The sequence below is a fragment of the Thamnophis elegans genome, chromosome 9 (assembly GCF_009769535.1).
Source record: "Thamnophis elegans isolate rThaEle1 chromosome 9, rThaEle1.pri, whole genome shotgun sequence".
Lineage (NCBI taxonomy): Eukaryota > Metazoa > Chordata > Lepidosauria > Squamata > Colubridae > Thamnophis > Thamnophis elegans.
The window spans coordinates 66149253-66169368 of NC_045549.1; the positions used below are offsets into that span (position 1 = coordinate 66149253).

A 20116-nucleotide genomic window follows, 5' to 3' on the forward strand; every position below is an offset into this window, starting at 1 on the left:
AAATACTGGAGATGTGAAAGCATCAACATCCAGCTTCTGTTTGCTGCATTTTGGTAACGTCTAGTGCAGGGGTGTCAAAACTCATGGCTCATGGGCAGGATGCATCATGTGCTGGCCACGCCCACTCTTGATTTAGCGAAGGGGAAAAAATCGTGATATATCACACGACGACAACATAACACTGCAGATTTGACACCCCTGGTCTAGTGGATTAAGCCCATGTCTTATCTTAACCATACATGTCTCAGCTGTTTGGTACTGGAAACAAAGAGATGTACAGTATCTTCCCTATAGAAATGCTGACATCTGTGTGGTTAGTCATTCATCATGCAAAATTTAATTGCTGGAAGCTATTTCCAAAGGCTGCCCTCTTTAAAGAAGAATGTAGCACATGAATTATCAATTGGAAATAGTACAGTGACTCGCTACATCACCAGGCTTATTCCCAGCTCTGAAGAGAAATAAGTGGAATGCTGAGGATGCCTGTGGTTCCTTTATTGATTGCATGCATAGAATTCCTGCGATGAGGAAATGTTCATCCTATAAAATGGATAGTAATGCAGGTGCAGCAAGTTGCATCCAATTAATCAGTTTCATTATCTGGACAACAATTTGAAAAGAGTCTTTAGATTAGATTAGAGGAATTCTGAGAATCTTAATTCTTTTTTTAATATATATTTTTTCTAGGAAATGAGCACAGTAGAAGAACCCAATGAAGAGTTCACCTCCAGGCATAGTTTAGAATGGAAGTTCCTTTTCTTGGATCACAGGTGCCATTTCTTACAAATAGAGTACTAATGTGTTAGCATTTTATTAGCATCAGTGGACATTATTTGGCCTTAGCTGTGTATAGCAAACAATGAATACCGTTGTTCTTGATGAATATTTTTATTTGATTCCAACCTTGCATTTTAAAAAGCATATAGCACGTTTTTCTCTTTTCTGAAAACCAAAGAAATAATCCTTGTATCATTATCCAGGGCTCCACCAATAATAGGCTATTTACCATTTGAAGTGTTGGGGACATCAGGCTACGATTATTATCATGTGGATGACCTGGAAAATTTGGCAAAATGTCATGAACATTGTAAGTAATAACATAACCATCCTACATTATCATAGAATGTAAGAGTTGACAGGGATCTTGGAGGTAATCTAGTCTAATCTTTGCCCAGGGTAGGAATCCAATGTAGCAGCATTAAATACATCAAATTGTAAACATATTCCTATTTTCCCCCTGTAATTAAAGCTTAGGAAATTCAACATGCTTCTAAAGAATGTACCAATGGTGCAATCATTATGAATAAAATTCATAGCACTGTGTTCTATATTTATAAATAAGGTTTCCTTGTTTGTTTGTTTATTTATTAATTACTAGCTCACTTTGATTGGCACATTTTCACAAATTTTAAAAGTTATGTTAAAATGCCTTTTTCTGCCTACTCTTTTTAAACCAACTTTTTAAAGCAATGAATGTATGCAATGAATGTATGCAATTTTATGATTCATAGCAGCGTCTGAATTACTTCGAGCAAAATTAAATAATTGTTGGTTAAAAAAAATAGTCTGTTCAGAATTGATTCTGTCTTGCCATTTGGATATTTTCTCTCCTTGTATAATAAGTTCCAGCAGATTTGAACTCTTTATATTTAGATTTCTATCAAGAAAATGTAAAGAAATGTTGTAAACTGTTTTAGACCATATCCCCAAATTGGCATCTTTGTTGTTTCACCTTGTAGTAATGCAGTATGGGAAAGGGAAATCCTGCTATTACCGATTCCTCACAAAAGGCCAGCAGTGGATTTGGCTGCAGACTCATTACTATATCACTTACCATCAATGGAATTCTAGACCAGAATTTATTGTGTGTACACACACGGTAGTAAGGTAACAACTCTGCATCACTTTTTACTTTAATTGTTTAAAACCGTTTTCTACTTCTATTCTATTTTTGCTATTTCAACTAAGCTTCAGGGAAATGGCTAGTGAAAAATATCTGAGTTAGTCAAGACAAACATGTGATTACATTAATTTTGAATTGGCAATATAATTATTTTTTGGTTTTGGTATAGACCTCTACAGAACTAAAAGTCTAATATCTTAAATGGTGCAAATGCTTTTGTATTTTGATAACATCCTGATATTTTCATTATCTGTAGTTATGCTGAGGTTCGAGCAGAAAGACGGCGTGAACTTGGCATAGAAGAATCTCTGCCAGAGATTATAGCAGAGAAAGTACGTTTTCTGCTCTTTCTTTATATTTATTCCTTTTACTGATGTATTGTTCTTTTCACCTGGTAAATGGTTTGAAATTAATTTGCATCTATAAAGTAAACTGAATCTCCAAAAATGCATTCACATTATGTGAGTACTTATATAAATACATTTATTTGTTATGTTCATAAGGCCAGAAATAATAAATATTCAGGGTTCTAATAATATTCTGTTAGGTTTAAAAAGAAGAAGAAAAGATAAATTTCAGATAACTGTTTTATGTAGTGGAACAATGTATAAATGCCATTTCTACAATGCATCTATTAGTATTTTCTAACTTTAACATACTATCCTTACAAGAATCTCCAGCACTTTTGGTTCCGACAGCACAGGAAATTTTGCAAAATATGATATGGGTAAAATAACAACAAAACATTTGCTTTGTTCTCATGGTCATTTCTAAAATTACTACACCTTCCTTTCTAAAAAGCTTTCTTTCCTGAAGAATTTCTATTCCCTTCTCTCTCTGATTCAGTTACACAAACATTTATATTGTCTCACATTTATATACATGCACACACACTTTACCCTTCCAGTTTTTCATTTATAGTCATATAGTTAGGCAGGTCCAACTTTTGGGTTAGGTTACTTGGGCCACATTGAGTTAATTGTCTTGGGTCATATATAAAATATGCAATATAGTTAATGGATATAAATGCACATATTAATGGTAAAGGTTTATGAGCTTGTGGGGCTGCAAGCTAGCTTTCTGGGGTGCACACAGCACATGGGTCGTGGGCTGGACATGCCTGCTTTACACCCTTTTTTTACCGGATTGTAAGAAAACATGTGGAAGCCAACAAAGATTGTAAGCCATGGCTGGGGTGGGAAAATATTCGCATTACTTCATGGCATGCAAAACTGGAATAATTTGGAATAGAGAGAGTAGATGACTGCCATTGGAATGTTGTTGCCCTTATGAAAGTCTGTATCTGCCTAATTTAAAAACATAGTCTGATTTTTCCTATTGTTTTGTTTTGGATAAGCTAGAAAAACCTTATTTTCCTCCCCAGAGTCAGGATTCTAGTTCTGACAATCATATAAACACAGTGAGTCTCAAAGAAGCATTGGAGAGATTTGATCGCAGCCCCACACCTTCTGCCTCCTCTAGGAGTTCCAGGAAATCTTCTCATACTGCAGTTTCGGATCCTTCATGTGAGTGTCGAGAATTGAAATATTTTTCTATGGTTGACTTATTTATACAGCCTCTTTATGTTATGTTCTATTTGAAGCTAAGAGATTTAAAAAACAAAGGACAAGTAATTACATTTGAAATCTGTTTTCAGTTTTAAAAGCTTTATAATTTTCCAGTGAAAGACCAAGCATTTGTCTAAGCGCATTTGTTTTAGGATGATGATTAATAAAATTATCTTTCAATATTCATTGGCTGCTGCTCTAGCAACACCAACGAAGATGACAGTGGACACCAGCACTCCTCCAAGGCAAAATTTATCTGCACATGAGAAGTCTGCGCAAAGGAGATCTTCGCTTGGTAGCCAGGTAATTCTTTAGAAGTAGCACCACTTCTCCAAAGTTAAGAAATGTTACTTTCATTTTTTTTTAATGAAGAAAAGCGAATTCTAGAAGGTTATCTCATCATCCAGTTTACATGTAATCATTTTGGAAGCTTTCAGATATCTAGGTTTTTTTTTTGCCCCTGTGCTCTTTATGTACATTTTTAGAGCCTTTTTGTTAATGTCACCCAGTACATCTGGCTGTTCAAAACATATAGAATAAAACATATCTGAACGGAAATTAGATTTTAATATATTTCACTTTAGTGAGTTGACGTTGGTGTCTTTCAGTTTAACCGTTTGGGTATAAATGTTGTAATGTTCGTGTTCTTTAAAATTACTTTTCTATTTTCTCTTTCATGTCAGATAATTATTAGGTGCAAAGAAAAAGATGTTTATAGAAAGTTGTTATATTCCCTGAGAGAAACACAGGGATAAATCTTTGAGGTTTCTTCTTTGAATGTTTGATTTCTTTTGGCCTCTGTGAGATGTACATTTGACATTTTTTATGAGTATTTATACTAAGGCAAATCAGAAGCAGCCGTCTTACTTCATTAAATGATTTTGCATGGCTCAGTTTCATTCTTGTTGTTACAGGATAGGAGGATTTGTTTTTATTCAGTTATGTCTGTAGAAACAACCCCCCCCCAAAAAAGAATGGTTTTTAAAAACATTTTCCTGATATCAGTGCTATTAAAATAAAATGTTGCTTTATTTTCATCAGGTGTGAAAGAACTGTAATTGAATAATTATAATATGTCTGTATATTTTTCAATTTCAGCCTTTAAATTCACAATCCGTTGGGCAGCCTCTGGCACAACCAATGATGACCCAGCCTGCAACTTTACAACTTCAGCAAAGCATGTCTCAGGTAGCAACTCAATCTGAATGTTAAAAGCAAAAATAGATACTTTGTGCACCGACGATACAATGCAAAATTTAACACAGAATTTAAAAGATCTTAGCTGAATCAGATTCAGTTCTTAGAGAGAAGTAACTTTTTTTTAAAACGCCCAGTGTGATCTATGGTCTCTGAAAGGCTTCCTTCCTAACTACTAACCTTGCCTGATCCTACTCGGGTCGCCAGTCCAGATAAGATTGGCCAGGTGCTGTCAGTTGCTAAGGCAACATAAAATTTAAGTACTTCACTTAAATTTTCTCCCTGTTTACTTTTAAGGTTTCTCTAAAAGGTCACTGTTCTCTATGTTGGAAATTTTTTGGTTGTTTTATGCTATGTAAATACTTTAGCTGATTAAATTGATTTCAATGTGTATATAGCTAACGGTCAGGTGCTTTTGTAATAGTCGGATACTTTTCTTATAACATATTGATTACTGATTCAGATCTTTTATAAAAAATTCTGCTTTGTAGCCAATGCTTCAGTTTTCTGCTCAATTAGGAGCTATGCAACACTTAAAGGACCAATTGGAGCAAAGAACACGAATGATAGAAGCGAACATCCATCGCCAGCAAGAGGAACTACGGAAAATTCAGGAACAACTCCAGATGGTTCATGGACAAGGTCTCCAGGTTAGTTTGAAGTAATTAGATAGGAATGTAGATAGTATGCAAAAATGAGATTTGATTTCAACAAATAAAAAATGTGTTTATATTTCTATTGGCTACGATGAAGTGTAGTATTTTATTTACAAAATTTCATGATAAAGACAGCTATCAATATTTTGATAATCCATTTGTTTAGAAAACTTTTCACAAACATAGCACAGTCAATTCTATTTATATTAATTAATTGGATAATTAACATTAAAGATAGTCCTCATTTAGCAGCTACAATTGCGACCTGCAACTTTACCATTAAGTGAGACATCCCAATTTTATGACTTCGAATTATTTGTTTTAAATGTATTAAATAGTTAAAAATTAATGCAAAGTACCATAAAGAAAAAATAGAAAAGTAAACAGATTAAAAAGAAAAAATTGGAAAAAAGAAAGAAATGTAAGAATTTAGTAAAGAAAAAGAAAAGTGATATCTAAAGAAGTAATTACCAATCTTCATCACAAGTATAAGCTATTTTACTAACTTTTCACCTCCCCTTAATTTACAACCAATTGGATCTGTTCATCCAATATCATATCTATAAATAAACCCATAAAGCATTATCATTTTGGTTGTGGTAGCAGGTACAGTCCATTAAGGAAATAACCTAACTATTTTAACCTTAATTAAGAAACAATTTTTATAGTTCTTTCTTTTACTTCTAACAGTCTTAATTTTTAATCCATTCAAGTAATGTCCTAGAACTTTCTTTCTTTTTCTTTCTTTTTAACTCTTTCTCATTAGATTCTTTCAAGTTTTAACAAATCTCTTTTGTAGAATATAAAATAATTACCCCGATCACTCCCTTGGTTTATTATTTGTAATTCCTTTTTTTTTATTGTTGAAGCATCAGCCAATTTCTTCCCTATGTCCATTTTTTCTTGTAGTCTGCCATTTGTAAATTCATTTTCAACTCTGTATCTGTCTCTATCTTGTGGGTTTGTTCCTCTTTTGCCATTTCTTCCAAAATAACTTGGATAGCATCTATCCATAGAAGCAACATTGCTACTTACATTGTCAATATTAACTTCTGATTCCATTTTTCAATAGTAATTTTCAGTATTTCCAATGTTGTAATAGTTTATGTATTCTTCCCCTTTAGTTCCCCCCAGTGTGCAAATTTTGAAATTCTTTATCTCTTTTATGTTCAGAACAACTTGAACATGGGAAGAATTCTTATAATTAATTCCAACATCTTGCGTCAGATTTATCTGGATTCTTAGTTTATCACTTTCTAAATCAAAATCTTAATTCATCTTTTTCTGTTCATTTCAATATTTAAAAGTTCTTAAGCTTGTAGTTATTCTTTCATTAAAGAATTAATGGTAGGCTTAGCTAGAGTTTTCATATTTATTACGCCAAAGGCTTCTGGTAGCTGAAAAATAGTTAATCAGCAATTTCCAAATTTGATTAGAAAGGTGAGTATGAGAAAGTAGTGTCCTTTTAAAGGCTCTAACTGCAATTTGAGTGAAATGGCTATTCACTCACATCCCAATGCTCAAAACCTAAGCTTTGTGGTCTGCTTGCAAGGAACAACTGTCTGGGGTACCTCTGGGTAATTTCACATCCTCCCTTTATCCAAAGAGCTGTTCTATTTACCATCTCTTTATTTTTCACCATGATTGGTGAAAACGACAGTGTCGTTTTCAGTCTGACATTTCTTCCTCTGAAAGTCTTCTATTTTATTTCAGCTTTTCATTGCTCTACAGATCTGCAAATGTCAGAAAAACGAGGATTACTCATAAAGTTAATTTTCATCACCGTTGTAACTACAAATAGTCTCTAAATGAATAAGTTGCTAAACAAGGACTACTTGTAGGGGTTATTAACAAATATTCCTTAATAGTTATATTATTATATGTTCTGCTATTAATTACCAGAGCTTTCTTCAATGTATTGCCCTTAAAATGTATTGCACATAGCCAATATATCTGGAGGACACCAGGTTAGAAAAATTGAAAAAAAAAAGTAGAAAGATATGCTGATTTAGAATATATGCCGCTAGGGACTTTATGATTTATGTGTTTGCTTAAAAGCAAGCTCTGTTGAACTGAATGGCTTATTTCCAAGTATATTAATTTCTCATAAACAATGTTACTATACAAAATAATCATGCGATGATCATTTAATTGTTGGTAGTATTTTAAGCATTGATACGGACTATGTTTCTTCCAAAAGATGTTCTTGCAGCAATCTCCTCCGGGGTTAAACTTTGGGTCTGTACAGCTAGCTTCTGGAAACGCATCAACTATTCAACAGATCACACCAATAAGCATGCAAGGCCAGGTTGTTCAGACTAACCAGATCCAAGGTGGCATGAACAGTGGACATGTTGGTTCTCAGCACATGATGCAGCAACAATCTCTGCAAAGTACCACAGCACAGGTAGTAGATAGGATTCAGCTATACGGTGACGTTTTGCAGAGTTGTGTAATGCAATGTTTCTCAACCTTGGTGACTTTTAAATGGGTGGACTTCAACTCCCAGAATTCTCCAGCCAGCAACGTTGGCTGGGGAATTCTGGGAATTGAAGTCCGCCCAATCTAAAAGTCACCAAGGTTGAGAAACACTGGGTAATGTTTCAGATTCAGTTGCAAAATAGCGATTTGGAGCATAGGGGTGAATTAATTTTGTCATATCTGTGCAACTCTTTAAAACAGCCCACTTTTTTTTCTTGAAATCTGCCATTATGGAATTTGATCCTCTTTGAGTCTCTGCATGCTCTGAAGCAACTTTCTGGATATGGAGTCTAAGTACTCCATACCCTAATTATGTGTCACAAACATCTCTTGCATCTGTGTGATATCTTGTCACCAGAGTGCTTCCTGAGCGGCATTTCTTTTGTTAGCACATGTCTTCAAGAAGAAACTGACTTCTTTGCATAAGGAAATACTTACAGGGCAGGAAAGTGTAACTCATGAGCCAAAATCAATTTTTGGAGAATTGCATGGGGAGCATGTAGTAATGTGAATTGCTCCTTCTGTTAAGTATCTTACGTTGATCCTTTAATGTGTAATAAACAGTATCTCTTATTCTTTTGATTAAAGGTGCAGAAATAGGCTTTCCTCTTATTTTAATTCCTATTCTTTTCCAAATCGGATTCCTAGCTGTACGCAATTTCATCATAAGATCTACATCTCTAGTGCTATAATGTTTATAGTCACAGCTAAACTCAGAAAAGGATATTGTATGAGTACTATAATTGGCTCATAGTTAACACTTTATCTTAACTTATCTTATCTTAACTTTATTTGTATGCCGCCCTTTTCCCTGAGGGGACTCAGGGCGGCTCACAATTCAGGGGGAGGGAAGGACAAAACAAGTTATACACATGAAAACAATACATCGTTAAAAAAAGCACAACAGTCATACTATTCGGGTGGGGTTGAAGTCTTTAGTCCCAGGCTTGTCGGGTCAGCCAGGTTTTAAGGGCTACGCGGAAGGTCTGGAGGGTGGTGGTACGAATCTCCACGGGGAGTTCGTTCCATAGGGTCGGAGCAGCCACCGAGAAGGCTCTCCTCCGGGTAGTTGCCAGTCGACATTGACCGGCTGATGGAATTCGGAGGAGGCCTAATCTATGGGATCTTATTGGCCTAGTGGAGGTAATTGGCAGTAGACTACTGTTCCTTTCCACTGGAATAGTGATAGTTCACCTCTGTTGAATGAAGCTGAATAATTGTCCTGACAAAATATTTTATTTCTGCAGCATAATCAACAAAACATTCTCAGTGGACATAGTCAGCAGGCGTCTCTAAGCACCCAAGGCCAGAACACGCTATCAGCCCCATTATACAACACTATGGTAATTTCCCAGCCGGCTCCAGGAAATGTAGTCCAGCTTCCTTCAAATCTACAGCAGACCAATAACCAGAACGCTGCCATCACCACATTTGCTCAGGATAGGCAAATCAGGTGAGTGTGACTCTGGCAGGATTGTTCTGGATAGCAGAATTGGAAGGTTAAGTATGTATGATAGTTCTCTTTAAACTTTGCTTGGAAAAAGTTTTCTTTATTGTGAAGAGAAAACTAGAAGGATTAAATGAGGGAACTAGTTTAATAAATTAAGAGAGACCAACTTGAATATGATATTTTGATATGTTATCTACTAACCGTGGGGACAATCTTCTGGAGCTCTGCTGCTGTTGCAGCACTTAATTTTTCTTGGGAAAGGGAGAGCCAGCATGGGTAAAGTCACGATGCAGCAGAGGTAGATTAGTGTCATACGTGAAGGCAAAGATAGGATATTTTTTTCTTGTTTGTTCTTTCTTTAAGGTTGGGATTTTTAGAAAGCTTATTAAGCTCATTTTAAGATTTCCTAGAGTTTTTATGCTGTCACCCTCAAAGTGCCGTCCCTTTTCTAATAAGGCAAAACAAAAACAAAAAAGGCCATGCTGACAACAATTGTGGTCAGAGGAAGCACAAAAATTATTTCTGGGGACAGAATGTTGGGAGACGTGGTGGCTTCGGGTCGGTCCTTCCTGATTTGTTAAAGCAGCTAACGCGGTGTTTCTCAACCTTGGCAACTTGAAGATGACCGGACTTCAACTCCCAGAATTCCCCAGCCAGCATTTGCTGGCTGGGGAATTCTGGGAGTTGAAGTCCGGACATCTTCAAGTTGCCAAGGTTGAGAAACACTGAGCTAATGGGATGCCATATCTGGTGATGGTAACAGGTTGCCTTCATGCCTGACATTGACTTTCTTGAAATTATGTGGCTATAAAGATGGGGGAAGAGGCCTTTTCGGTCATGATACCAAACACTTCCCAACAGGAAAGGCTGATGTCTCTTAGCTGGTGAATAGATTGATTTATAATTCTGCCAGTATATATCTTCAGCATATCAACTTTTAAAAATTTAGTTAGCTAAGTGAAAATGTAATCATGTAAAACTAGTTGCATTAAAAAATTGCTGATAAAGTAGAAACCTATCAGGCAGGATCTCACTCAAAATGTTGGATCCGTTGGAACACAACAAGGCCGCTGTTTTGTGTGACACTTCCTGGCAGTCCAAGCCGCTACAGTTCACCTTAAGTCAATTTAGAATACCTGGGAGAGACAACTGATACTTATTTGCTTTCACAGGTTTTCCCAAGGCCAACAGCTGGTGACAAAATTAGTGACTGCGCCTGTAGCATGTGGGACAGTAATGGTACCAAGTACCATGTTTATGGGGCAGGTGGTGACTGCTTATCCGACTTTTGCTGCACAACAGCAACAGCAGCAGCAACTACAGACATTATCGATACCGCCGCAGCAGCAGCAACAAGAACAGCACCAGGAGCAGCCCCAGCAGCAACTTGCTTCAGTTCAACCTCCAGCTCAGGCTCAGCTGACTCAGCATCCTCAACAGTTTTTACAGGTGAAACCAGAAGGAGCCAGCTCTCTGAACCCCCAGGTCAATTAAACCAGAGTAGTGTTTCTCAGCCTTAGTAAGGTGTGACAGGTGGACTTCAAGAATTCCCCAGCCACCTGTTGAAGTCCCATACAGCTTAAGAGATGCCAAGATTGAAAGAAAGGAAAAAAAAACCCACACCAAATTAGAGATATTTTCAAAGAACTTTGTAGCACCATCTCCCACAGACAGATCATGCGCATTTACAACTTTGGTGCTTGTGTATTATGTGCTTAGGTGCACAGTACGCACCTTTCAAAGTGTATAATTTCATTTATTAAATTGATAGGCCGCCCAATCCCGGAGGACTCCGGGCGGCTTACAACGAAAGAAGAAAAAAGAAAAGCAAAATAAGTAAAAAAAAAAAATAGTTTAAAATTCACAACACACACATAATGCAGGGCATATATTAAGAATTGCCAAAAATACCAGGTTCTGTTCTTGAAAGGTGAATTTTTAAATAGTTTTAAGGTCAGATATTCAGGCAAGAGATTTGGTTGGGTTTATATATTGCATTTCTCCCCTAAAACAAATGGCTGCAATGAGCACCTCTCGGGCATTCTTCTGATTTACAATTAGAACTATTGCTTTCATTTAATTTTTTTTTAATTATTATTATTTTTGCCAATATTTAATTCCTTGCATATGTCTATGTATGCTTCCCTTTGCTAGTAAGAGGCGTGAGTAAATACTTATTTATGATCCAATTACAATATAAAGAGGCAAGAAAAACCCAGAATTGAAGAGCGCGTGTTCTTATTAATAGCAGTAGGAAGAAAGCAAAAAATTTAAAGTTTCGCGAAAACATACAACCTTGATTTTAAAACTAAACATGTTTAAAAATAGCTTGTGACATAGCATATAACTCATTTGTTTAGTGCTCTGAGTGAGAGTGGGGGCGGGCACAGAGAGAGAGACACACACAGCCAGTACTCCTTCCTATTTTCCCCACAACAAAAACCCTGTGAGGTGAGTTTGTCTGAGAAAGTGGGAATAGCCCAGTCACCCAGCTCGCTTTCATGCTTAAGGCAGGACTGGAACTTGGTGTCTTGGCTTCTAGCCTAGTGCCTTAACCACTAGACCAAACGGGCTCCTATTATATATAGATATTGTGGGATATATATATATACCCTATTTGGACACATCAGAAAAAGGGAATTCCCCCTTTCCCTCTGTATAATAAATAAGCTGCAGTTACAATATGGGATCATAACGTGATGTTGTTAGGTAACCTGCTTCTGTTCTGGCAGCTTAACCTCCCTTTCTCGTTTATATATTTGTAGACATCCAGATTACTTCATGGAAATCAGTCGACACAACTGATTCTCTCTGCTGCTTTCCCACTCCAACAAAGCACTTTTGCCCAGTCGCATCACCAGCAGTCTCAGCCACAGCCACCACAAATGCCACGACACAGAGCTGACAGCATGACAGAGGCTTCTAAAGTGCCACCCCAATAGTGTGGGGGGCTTTGCTCCTGGGAGCAAGACTGGCAGTGGAAGTGCTCCGTTTGTAATTGCACTGGAGACGGTGAGACAGGAGTCGGCAGATTTTGCAATGCGCAGTATTGAAGTCCTTTTAGCTGCCTGGAATGTATCTGCTGAAGAAAACTGTACAACGTGCGAGGGGATTTCCAGGAGGTGTAAAGCTTGGAAGAGATGACGGGAAAGGGACAGGCCGACTCTTGCCAGGAATGTAATTGCTGTGGTTTCTGTGCTTGGCTTTTCTCCAAAGGCCATGAGTTACTTTGTCCAGATCAAAGTCAAAATGTTCAGTGGACTAAAGAAGATACTTACAATTAAGTTTGCTCAGATTAAGTGTTATGATGGACAGGCTGTTGCTACAGCTATTTTAAGTATCCCTGCAATTATGCTCCAAAGCAAAGTTGTTATTATTATTATTATTTTCATATTACAGGACAGTAAATATTTTCAAAATATCGAATGGAATCTATCTTCATTGTACAGATACTGTAAAATACTGTGTATATGTCTGGTAAAAAGCAAGAGAGCAGGATATTTTATATGATGCATGGAACTTGGTTTGAATATGTTTTTCCCCAAAATTTCACTAAATGTTCAAACTACTGTTTTCATCTGTTTTATACCTGTTTGTCTTCTCCTCCATCGTGGAATCTGTAACCTGCATGGTCATTTATTCTCACCCGTAAATGTGGGCACAATCTCCTGTGTGTAGTTTATGTGTAATGTCCAGTTTGTTCCATGAGGTGATAGTGTGTTCAGGTTTGTGGAAATTTTTGCAAGTTAAATTATTGATGAAATAATTGACTCTTTGAGCTGTGGGGGGGTTCAAGGCATTCAATTTCATAAATACCATTTGTCATGTATCATTTCATGAATATATTTTTTTCCTCTGGAAAACAAATAGGAATTTGCACTGCTCTGTTTTTGATGGTTTGGAATTGTGATTCCCCAAAGCTGTCTTTTGATATAATACATATTTATGTAAAGCATATGGTTTAAAATATGAACATGATTTTCACAAATGACTCAAATATAGGAATAATTTGCACAAAATATATTTAAATTTAATAATTGTAGGCACTTTTTAACTTCTCTGCCGTGGGAAATGTGATTTCGGAATTTGTTGGAATCTTTTTATTCTCCTGTAAAATGTTAACCTTTATTTAATCAGAGATAATTCAGGGTCATTTGAAGCAGAACAAATAACAAAACCTCCACAGTGCCTTGATTTTGATTCAGGTAGTAGTGCTAAACATACTGAATTACATTATCTTGAATTTATGATCATATTTGAAGTTTTAGTTCACTAACAAAACATGCTTCCTAGCTAAGTCTCTATTGTAGTTGTACATATAAGTATTTTAAAAACTGTACAAATTGAGAATTGAAATGTTTTTAAAATGCTGCACTTTCCTCAACCATCCAGTAAGGGGATAGCTGCAGTGCAATTACTCACATTCCACAGTTTGAAATTATGCACCTAATTTTTTTCTAAATTTATGCCAAAACATATATGTGAGTAACAACACAACTAACCTGTAAAGCAATTTAAATTGAGTTATCTGAAATGAGGTGGAATACCTAAATAAGACATAAAGGGATAAACATGGCATTAAGACTTCAGATGACAAATTCACTTCATAAAGATAATAAAAAGATCCAACTGAAATTCTGTACAGATTTTTAAAAAATGTTTTAATATATTTTATGGTACTAGTTTTAAAATCCACGTCTGCAGAGCAAAATAAGTTTGAAGAGACTTAATTGGGTATCTAAAAGGGAAAAAAAAAGTGCAGGAATGTCTGAATCAAGAAAGATTGGGTAATAAGGAGGAGCTTTATTAATGTAACCAAAGTTATAGTGAAAGCCGCAAAGAATGTAGTGCTGGTTGGACAAAGCGACATCTTGGTAGAAAATACCAAATGTTTATCCTAAGGTTAATTTGGATGCTGTTCAGGTACCATGCTAAACTATCAGCTTATCTTAGTTGTAAATGTGCCCTTGCACATCTACTGACTATTTTCTAAGTGGTAGATAAATTGAGCATAACATTCATATGCAAGATTCTGCTTTCATCTGTCTTGAAGAAATCAGAGAATGAAGCCATCGTTGGTGTAAATGCCACTCGTGGCTTTATTTCTTGGTTTTTGTGGGAAAGATGCTAGGCTTGCCCACAATGTGGGTTGACCCTAGCCACATTTATGACCGCATCGGTAGATGTGCTTGAGCATGTTTGTTACTAAGGCAGGCATATGGTTTAATGTGATATGTGAACAGCTCCTTCAAGTTTTTTCCCCCATTGCTGTAGCCTTATATGGTTCCAATTCCCCCCTGCCCCACATGCATCATTCAACAGTTTTAATAGTGTGTACCGTAATCAATTTTTTAAGATTTATTTTTAAAGAATCAAAGAACCAAAGAATTGGATTAATCCTATTCCCTCTTGGCAAATACTGGAAACCAGTGGGTAGCTTACATAGGAAACTACGTAGCATTATTATCTACATACATAAGAAGTGTGGAAATAGTTCTATGAATTTAATTGCAAATAATTCTGTTCTGCCGTAACTTGTTTGTTGTAATCCCAAGCCTGGCTGTGTTGAACAAAAACCTTTGTATGTAGTAAATGATTGTCTAGTTGGGCTTGAAGCTTATTTAGATTATTATTATAGCATTAAATGAGAAAATTGGGAGGGCTTTGGAATTGCTTTATAGATCAGGGTTTTAGCCTAAGAATGCAGTGCAATATGGGCAGTTTATTTGGTATAGATTTCCTTTGTAATTTTTTATTGTGGAAGAACGCAACTACAGTATCAGTAGATGTGACATGTATTTTTGGAGGTTATATAAAAGGTGAGCTAATGGAAGAAAAGTAGTAAGAAAGTAAAAAGCAAATACTAAAGATTTTTTGTTTCTACAGCACTCCAGACATATACTTCAACGAAACAAAAATATTTTTAGAAGGTATGTTGGCATTTCTGATTATTTTCTCGCTGACGACTTTGTCTGAAGATCTTTTGCTTCTGTGGAGTATCAATGTGCCCTAAATAGTGAAAAGATCCAGCTTTTTCTCTTAATGACAAGTTTGTCATTAAGTTTCTCAAGGCTAATAACTAATAGCCTTGGTGTTTCTCACTTTTAACTTTTAATCTCAGAAATTGTTTGTAAGCGTGGTTATTCCACCATCTGTAATTTAGTATGGCCAAATGTCTCTGCTGGGGAAGGCAGGGTGGGCGGAGTGGGCGCGAGGAGCTGGGAGTTCACGTTGTGGGTATTGCACTTAACCTAAAGCAGGGGTGGGCAACCTGTACAGGGTCAGGGACCACACTACAGCTTCCTGACCTCCCGGAGAGCGGCAGGAGGCCTTCCGTTGACATGGAGGAATGTCGGCCTTTGGAGGGGCAGCGTTTGAGTGGGAAGTGGGAACAGGAGACCTCCGGGAGGCACTTTCCCTTCCCACAATCAAACTCTAAGGCAGTGCCAAAATGTATTCGTTTTGTGGCCAGTTCTTGGCAGTGCAATTTTGGCCCCTTTTTCAGGGTGGTCAGGTAGTGTGAAGGGTGGGAATGGGAACATTTTGCTTCCATTCCCATTCTTATTTTTTATTTTTTTTTGGGGGGGGGGGAGGAGAAAAGAAAGGAAAACTTGTTTTGGCAAAATCAGGTCATTTTGCCACTGAATCCCAGCAGTGCAGTTGCAGAGAGGTTTCGAGTGGGTTCCTGGGTGTGGCAAGATGCCAACCTCTGCGTAGAAGCAACGGTTGAATAGTTGAACAAGGGATAGGAAGCCTGAGAAGGTGCTGCTGAAAGGGAGTTTAGGTTTGCTTACGTTTGTGGGGTTGGGAGGGAAAGGAAGACTCCAAGATGAGCTTCTAGGAATTCTAGAGGGAATCGTATGTGTGTGTATATATATATATATATATAATTTATCAGCACAAATAAAAAAAAGACAAATATAACAAAGGCAACAGTAAAAATATTGGGTTTCTGTCGTGATGGACTCTTGTGACGAGCCGATTGACAGATGATGGAAGCAGTTAGCTTCCTCCCATAATTGGGGCTTACATACACACACACACACACACACACACACACACACACAGGTCTTGTTGTATTCGGGTCTTTTCCCGTGTAAGATTGAGATTGTCTTGACAACGTTTCGGCGAGACCAAATTGTTTCGGCCAAAACAATCTCAATCTTACATGGGAAAAGACCCCAATATAACAAGACCAGCATACCTACACCCGTGAAAATCTATGAAAACATATGTGTGTATACATACATACATACATACATACATACATACATACATACATACATACATACATATATAATATAATATAATATATATATATATATATATATATATATATATATATATATATATATATATATATACATACATATATATATACATATACACACACACACACACACACTATATTTCTATAGTCAGCACTCTCCATTTGCCTTCCATTATTTTTATGTAGAAGTTTACTTGCTGGTGCAATGAATTATTCCAGACTGTCACAATCTGTAGGCTTCCTGCCTGCTGTCAACTGACAAGAATAAAAAAGACTGACCATCCACGTGAGTCCAAAGCTGTCAGATAAAACCATGTTAGTTGCCTAACAACCGGTTGAAAAAGGTAATCCTTGTTAACCACTGTGGCTAGAGTCCCTGAGACGGCCAAGAGGTGGTGGTAACTGCACTTAGGGTGGGATGCAAAATAATAAAAGCATTTTTAAGTGGGAAGAGTCTTGCCAAGCAGACCAGCACCTAAAATATAAAATAATGATGCACCCAGGTAGATTGGCAAGTCAAAATTGCTTTTTTTCTCTCTGAAATGCCACAGATCTTTTGTTTCTGCAAGTGGTGATCGCTCTCCTGTAATACTTGAGTATGAAATTAAATTAGGTAGGCTAAAATGTGCGCAAATATAAGCACTTTATTGGGGGGTGGGAGGGGAAATCTCATTTTGAAATACAATTTATTTAGGCAATGGACTGTTTGCAGAAGAAAGGGGTGGGGTCAGAATGTAGACTATTGTCAAAAAGAGGCATTGCTGGGAAATGTTTCTTAACATTTAGGCTTAAGTCTAAATGTGCGATTATGCAGATATGTAGTATTGGTTGGCTTTCTACGGATATAGATAAATACCTAAGCTTTTTTCAGAACTGATTTTTTAAATAAAAAATAAATGTTGCACAATTGCCAGAGAATTATCAACAGGAGGCTCTCATATGATTCTAAGTGGTCCTTAGGATTAAAATGTGTAGAGGGTTTACAGATGTGGCCTTTAGTAGACTGCTTCAGTCACAAGTATAGTTTGTATTTTTAGTGAACACCCATTTTTGTTGTGTTTGTAGGTGTGTGTGATTTTTTTTTTTAAATGTTACTGTGTCCTGTGATGTCGGCATGCATGTCAAACTCCTAAATCCATTGTGGAAAATGTATTGTTGAGAGATGTATGCGATGAGGCCTAGAGGGAGCCGATTCGATTTGGAAGAGGGGATGTGTTTTCTTCTTCCCTAGCGCCCCCCCCCCACGTTAAAAAATTGGAGTTGTTTTCAAATGTATACAATTGCTTTTGAAGTTGAATGTTGAACAAGTCAGTGAGTGAGACAAGCTTTGAGAGACATTTTTTTAAAAACATAAATTTGGTTGTTTTATGAAACTGAATAGTTTATTGATACATATTTTTTTAACACTACATTCCTCTCTGTCTTTAATAAACAAGTACTTTACAGTCTGTGTTGCTACGCTTCATGCTTTCTCATCTGCATGGGTATTGCCAGCAGCATGATCGGCCGTATTGCTTAAAGAGATATTGTACCTGCCAGTAACACAACAAAAGAAAGCAAAAATGAAACACTGTGTATGAACAAAATACTGTGTTGCCTGATATACAGATCCCAGCTCTTAAACTGAGGTGCTGCACTAGTAGACAATCAAAATCTATGGAAGACTTTGGGGGTGGGGGTGGGGGTATGTTCTTAAAAGATACAGCTGCTTTGAAAGTGTTTTTTATTCTTAAAAGTATTTATTTTTTAAATGGTCTAATTGGATACTTTTCAGTGTTGATTTCACATTGTCTTGGTTTTTGCATTTTTAAAATTTGGCATTAGATTTGTATATGTAGGAAACCTGTGTGAATTTTCATGATCTGACATCAGGAACTGTAGATATGGATCCTTAAGTGTTCATGTGATCATTACCAAGTGTCAGTTTTTAACTGAATAAACATAACATTTGAAATTTCTGCTTTGTAGCATGAAGGTTTTGATCATGTTTCCGGCTTGAATACTTCTTCTTGCTGACTTGGTATCTAGACTGCTACTTTTCTTCTTCAACATCAATCAGAAAGAATTTTGAGTGGGGTGGAGGGAAGAGGATGAAATTGCAAATACAAGCGGCGCCCTTTGGGTTTGGCTGGTGCGAGTTGGGGCTCTTTTTGCGTTGCAGTGATCGTGCTAATCATCTAGGACAGTGTTTCTCAACCTGGGCAACTTTTCAGATGTATGGACTTCAACTCCCAGAATTCTCCAGCCATCTTAAAAGTCCATACATTTTAAAGTTGTCCCAGATAAAAAAAAACACTGATCTAGGATAATAGCGCTGTCTCCAGCCTTAGATACCTATCTCTCGCTAACACTGAACAGGACTTCCTTGCATTTCTAGATGGATGGAAAAAGAACAACATTCACTCTTCTTTTTCAACGCTCATGCTTCTGACCAAATTTTAAATCCGCAGAGAGGGGTAGGAAGTACAATAATTTAGGCTAATTTGTTTTATTTTCAAGGATCTGAGATCTGAAAATCTTAAGGATTGCCACATAACTCTTGAAAGTCCCAGGATGAGAAATGACCTAGATTTTGAATCTTTCAATAGTCTCTACAGCTTTCCCTATTGACTTGGATGGGGGAAATGAATACTGGTTTATAGAGCAGTGTTTCTCAACCTTGGCAACTTGAAGATGTCTGGACTTCAACTCCCAGAATTCCTCAGCCAGTATTCCCGAATGCTGGCTGGGGAATTCTGGGAGTTGAAGTCCAGACATCTTCAAGTTGCCAAGGTTGAGAAACACTGTTATAGAGTCTGTGCTGTTTCAATGGCCTTAGGATTTCAGTCTGTGTGATTTCTTCCCTGCGTTAAATAAAATCACGTCCGATAAGATTTCATAGATGTGATTTTGTTTTGTTTTTTTAATTCTAATTGAATGTAAGACCCATTTGCTTTTTTTAAAATGTAAGTAACCGTTCCAGGAATTTACCTAAATAATAGTTCAACAAGTCTCAAGCGTTAGGATTAGGAAAAGCCAAATGCAGAGTTACAGAATAGGTGGAACCTGGTTCTATAGTAATAACTCTGAGAGGGATCTCGTTGTCCTGCTGGATCACTACTTGAGCCATTGCAATCCTGGGCTGCATCAATGGAAGGTTAGCATCAACGGACACTACCGCTCTCTAGTGTACTACTGAGGCACGCTTGAAAGAAAGGATCCAATTCTAGTCACAATACAAAAAAGGGGTGTGACCCTTTAGCAATAGCAGTTCGACTTATATACCGCTTCATAGGGCTTTCAGCCATCTCTAAGCAGTTTACAGAGTCAGCATATCGCCCCCACAGTCTGGGTCCTCATTTCACCCACCTCGGAAGGATGGAAGGCTGAGTCAACCTTGAGCCGGTGAGATTTGAACCGCTGAGCTGCAGATAACAGTCTTTAAAGCAGGGGTCTCCAACCTTGGAAACTTTTTAAGACTTGTGGACTTCCAACCCGCAGAATTCCTCAGCCAGCTTTACAAACAGGATCCCCCACCCCCCCTTTTTTTTTTGGCTACAAGATGGACAACTAGATTGCTCAGTAATAGCAATGGGCAAATCCAGAATCCTG

The 20116-nt window shown here is 37.1% G+C and overlaps 1 protein-coding gene across 4 annotated transcripts in view; it reads left to right on the plus strand.

Annotated features, from left to right (window-relative positions):
• The window catches only part of CLOCK (clock circadian regulator), a 55395-nt gene extending 39210 nt beyond the window's left edge, over nt 1-16185 (plus strand). For 3 of the 4 annotated variants that reach the window (XM_032224246.1, XM_032224245.1, XM_032224247.1), the window contains 12 exons: nt 688-770; nt 981-1087; nt 1740-1887; nt 2160-2235; nt 3288-3429; nt 3674-3774; nt 4570-4659; nt 5160-5318; nt 7525-7731; nt 9053-9258; nt 10428-10704; nt 12021-16185. In XM_032224246.1, coding sequence (XP_032080137.1) covers nt 688-770; nt 981-1087; nt 1740-1887; nt 2160-2235; nt 3288-3429; nt 3674-3774; nt 4570-4659; nt 5160-5318; nt 7525-7731; nt 9053-9258; nt 10428-10704; nt 12021-12197 — 1773 coding nt within the window. In that variant the 3' untranslated portion in view covers nt 12198-16185. The remainder of the gene's footprint in view (nt 1-687; nt 771-980; nt 1088-1739; nt 1888-2159; nt 2236-3287; nt 3430-3673; nt 3775-4569; nt 4660-5159; nt 5319-7524; nt 7732-9052; nt 9259-10427; nt 10705-12020) is intronic. The other variant, XM_032224248.1, reaches the window with a different exon arrangement.
• The last annotated feature ends 3931 nt before the right edge of the window (nt 16186-20116 follow it).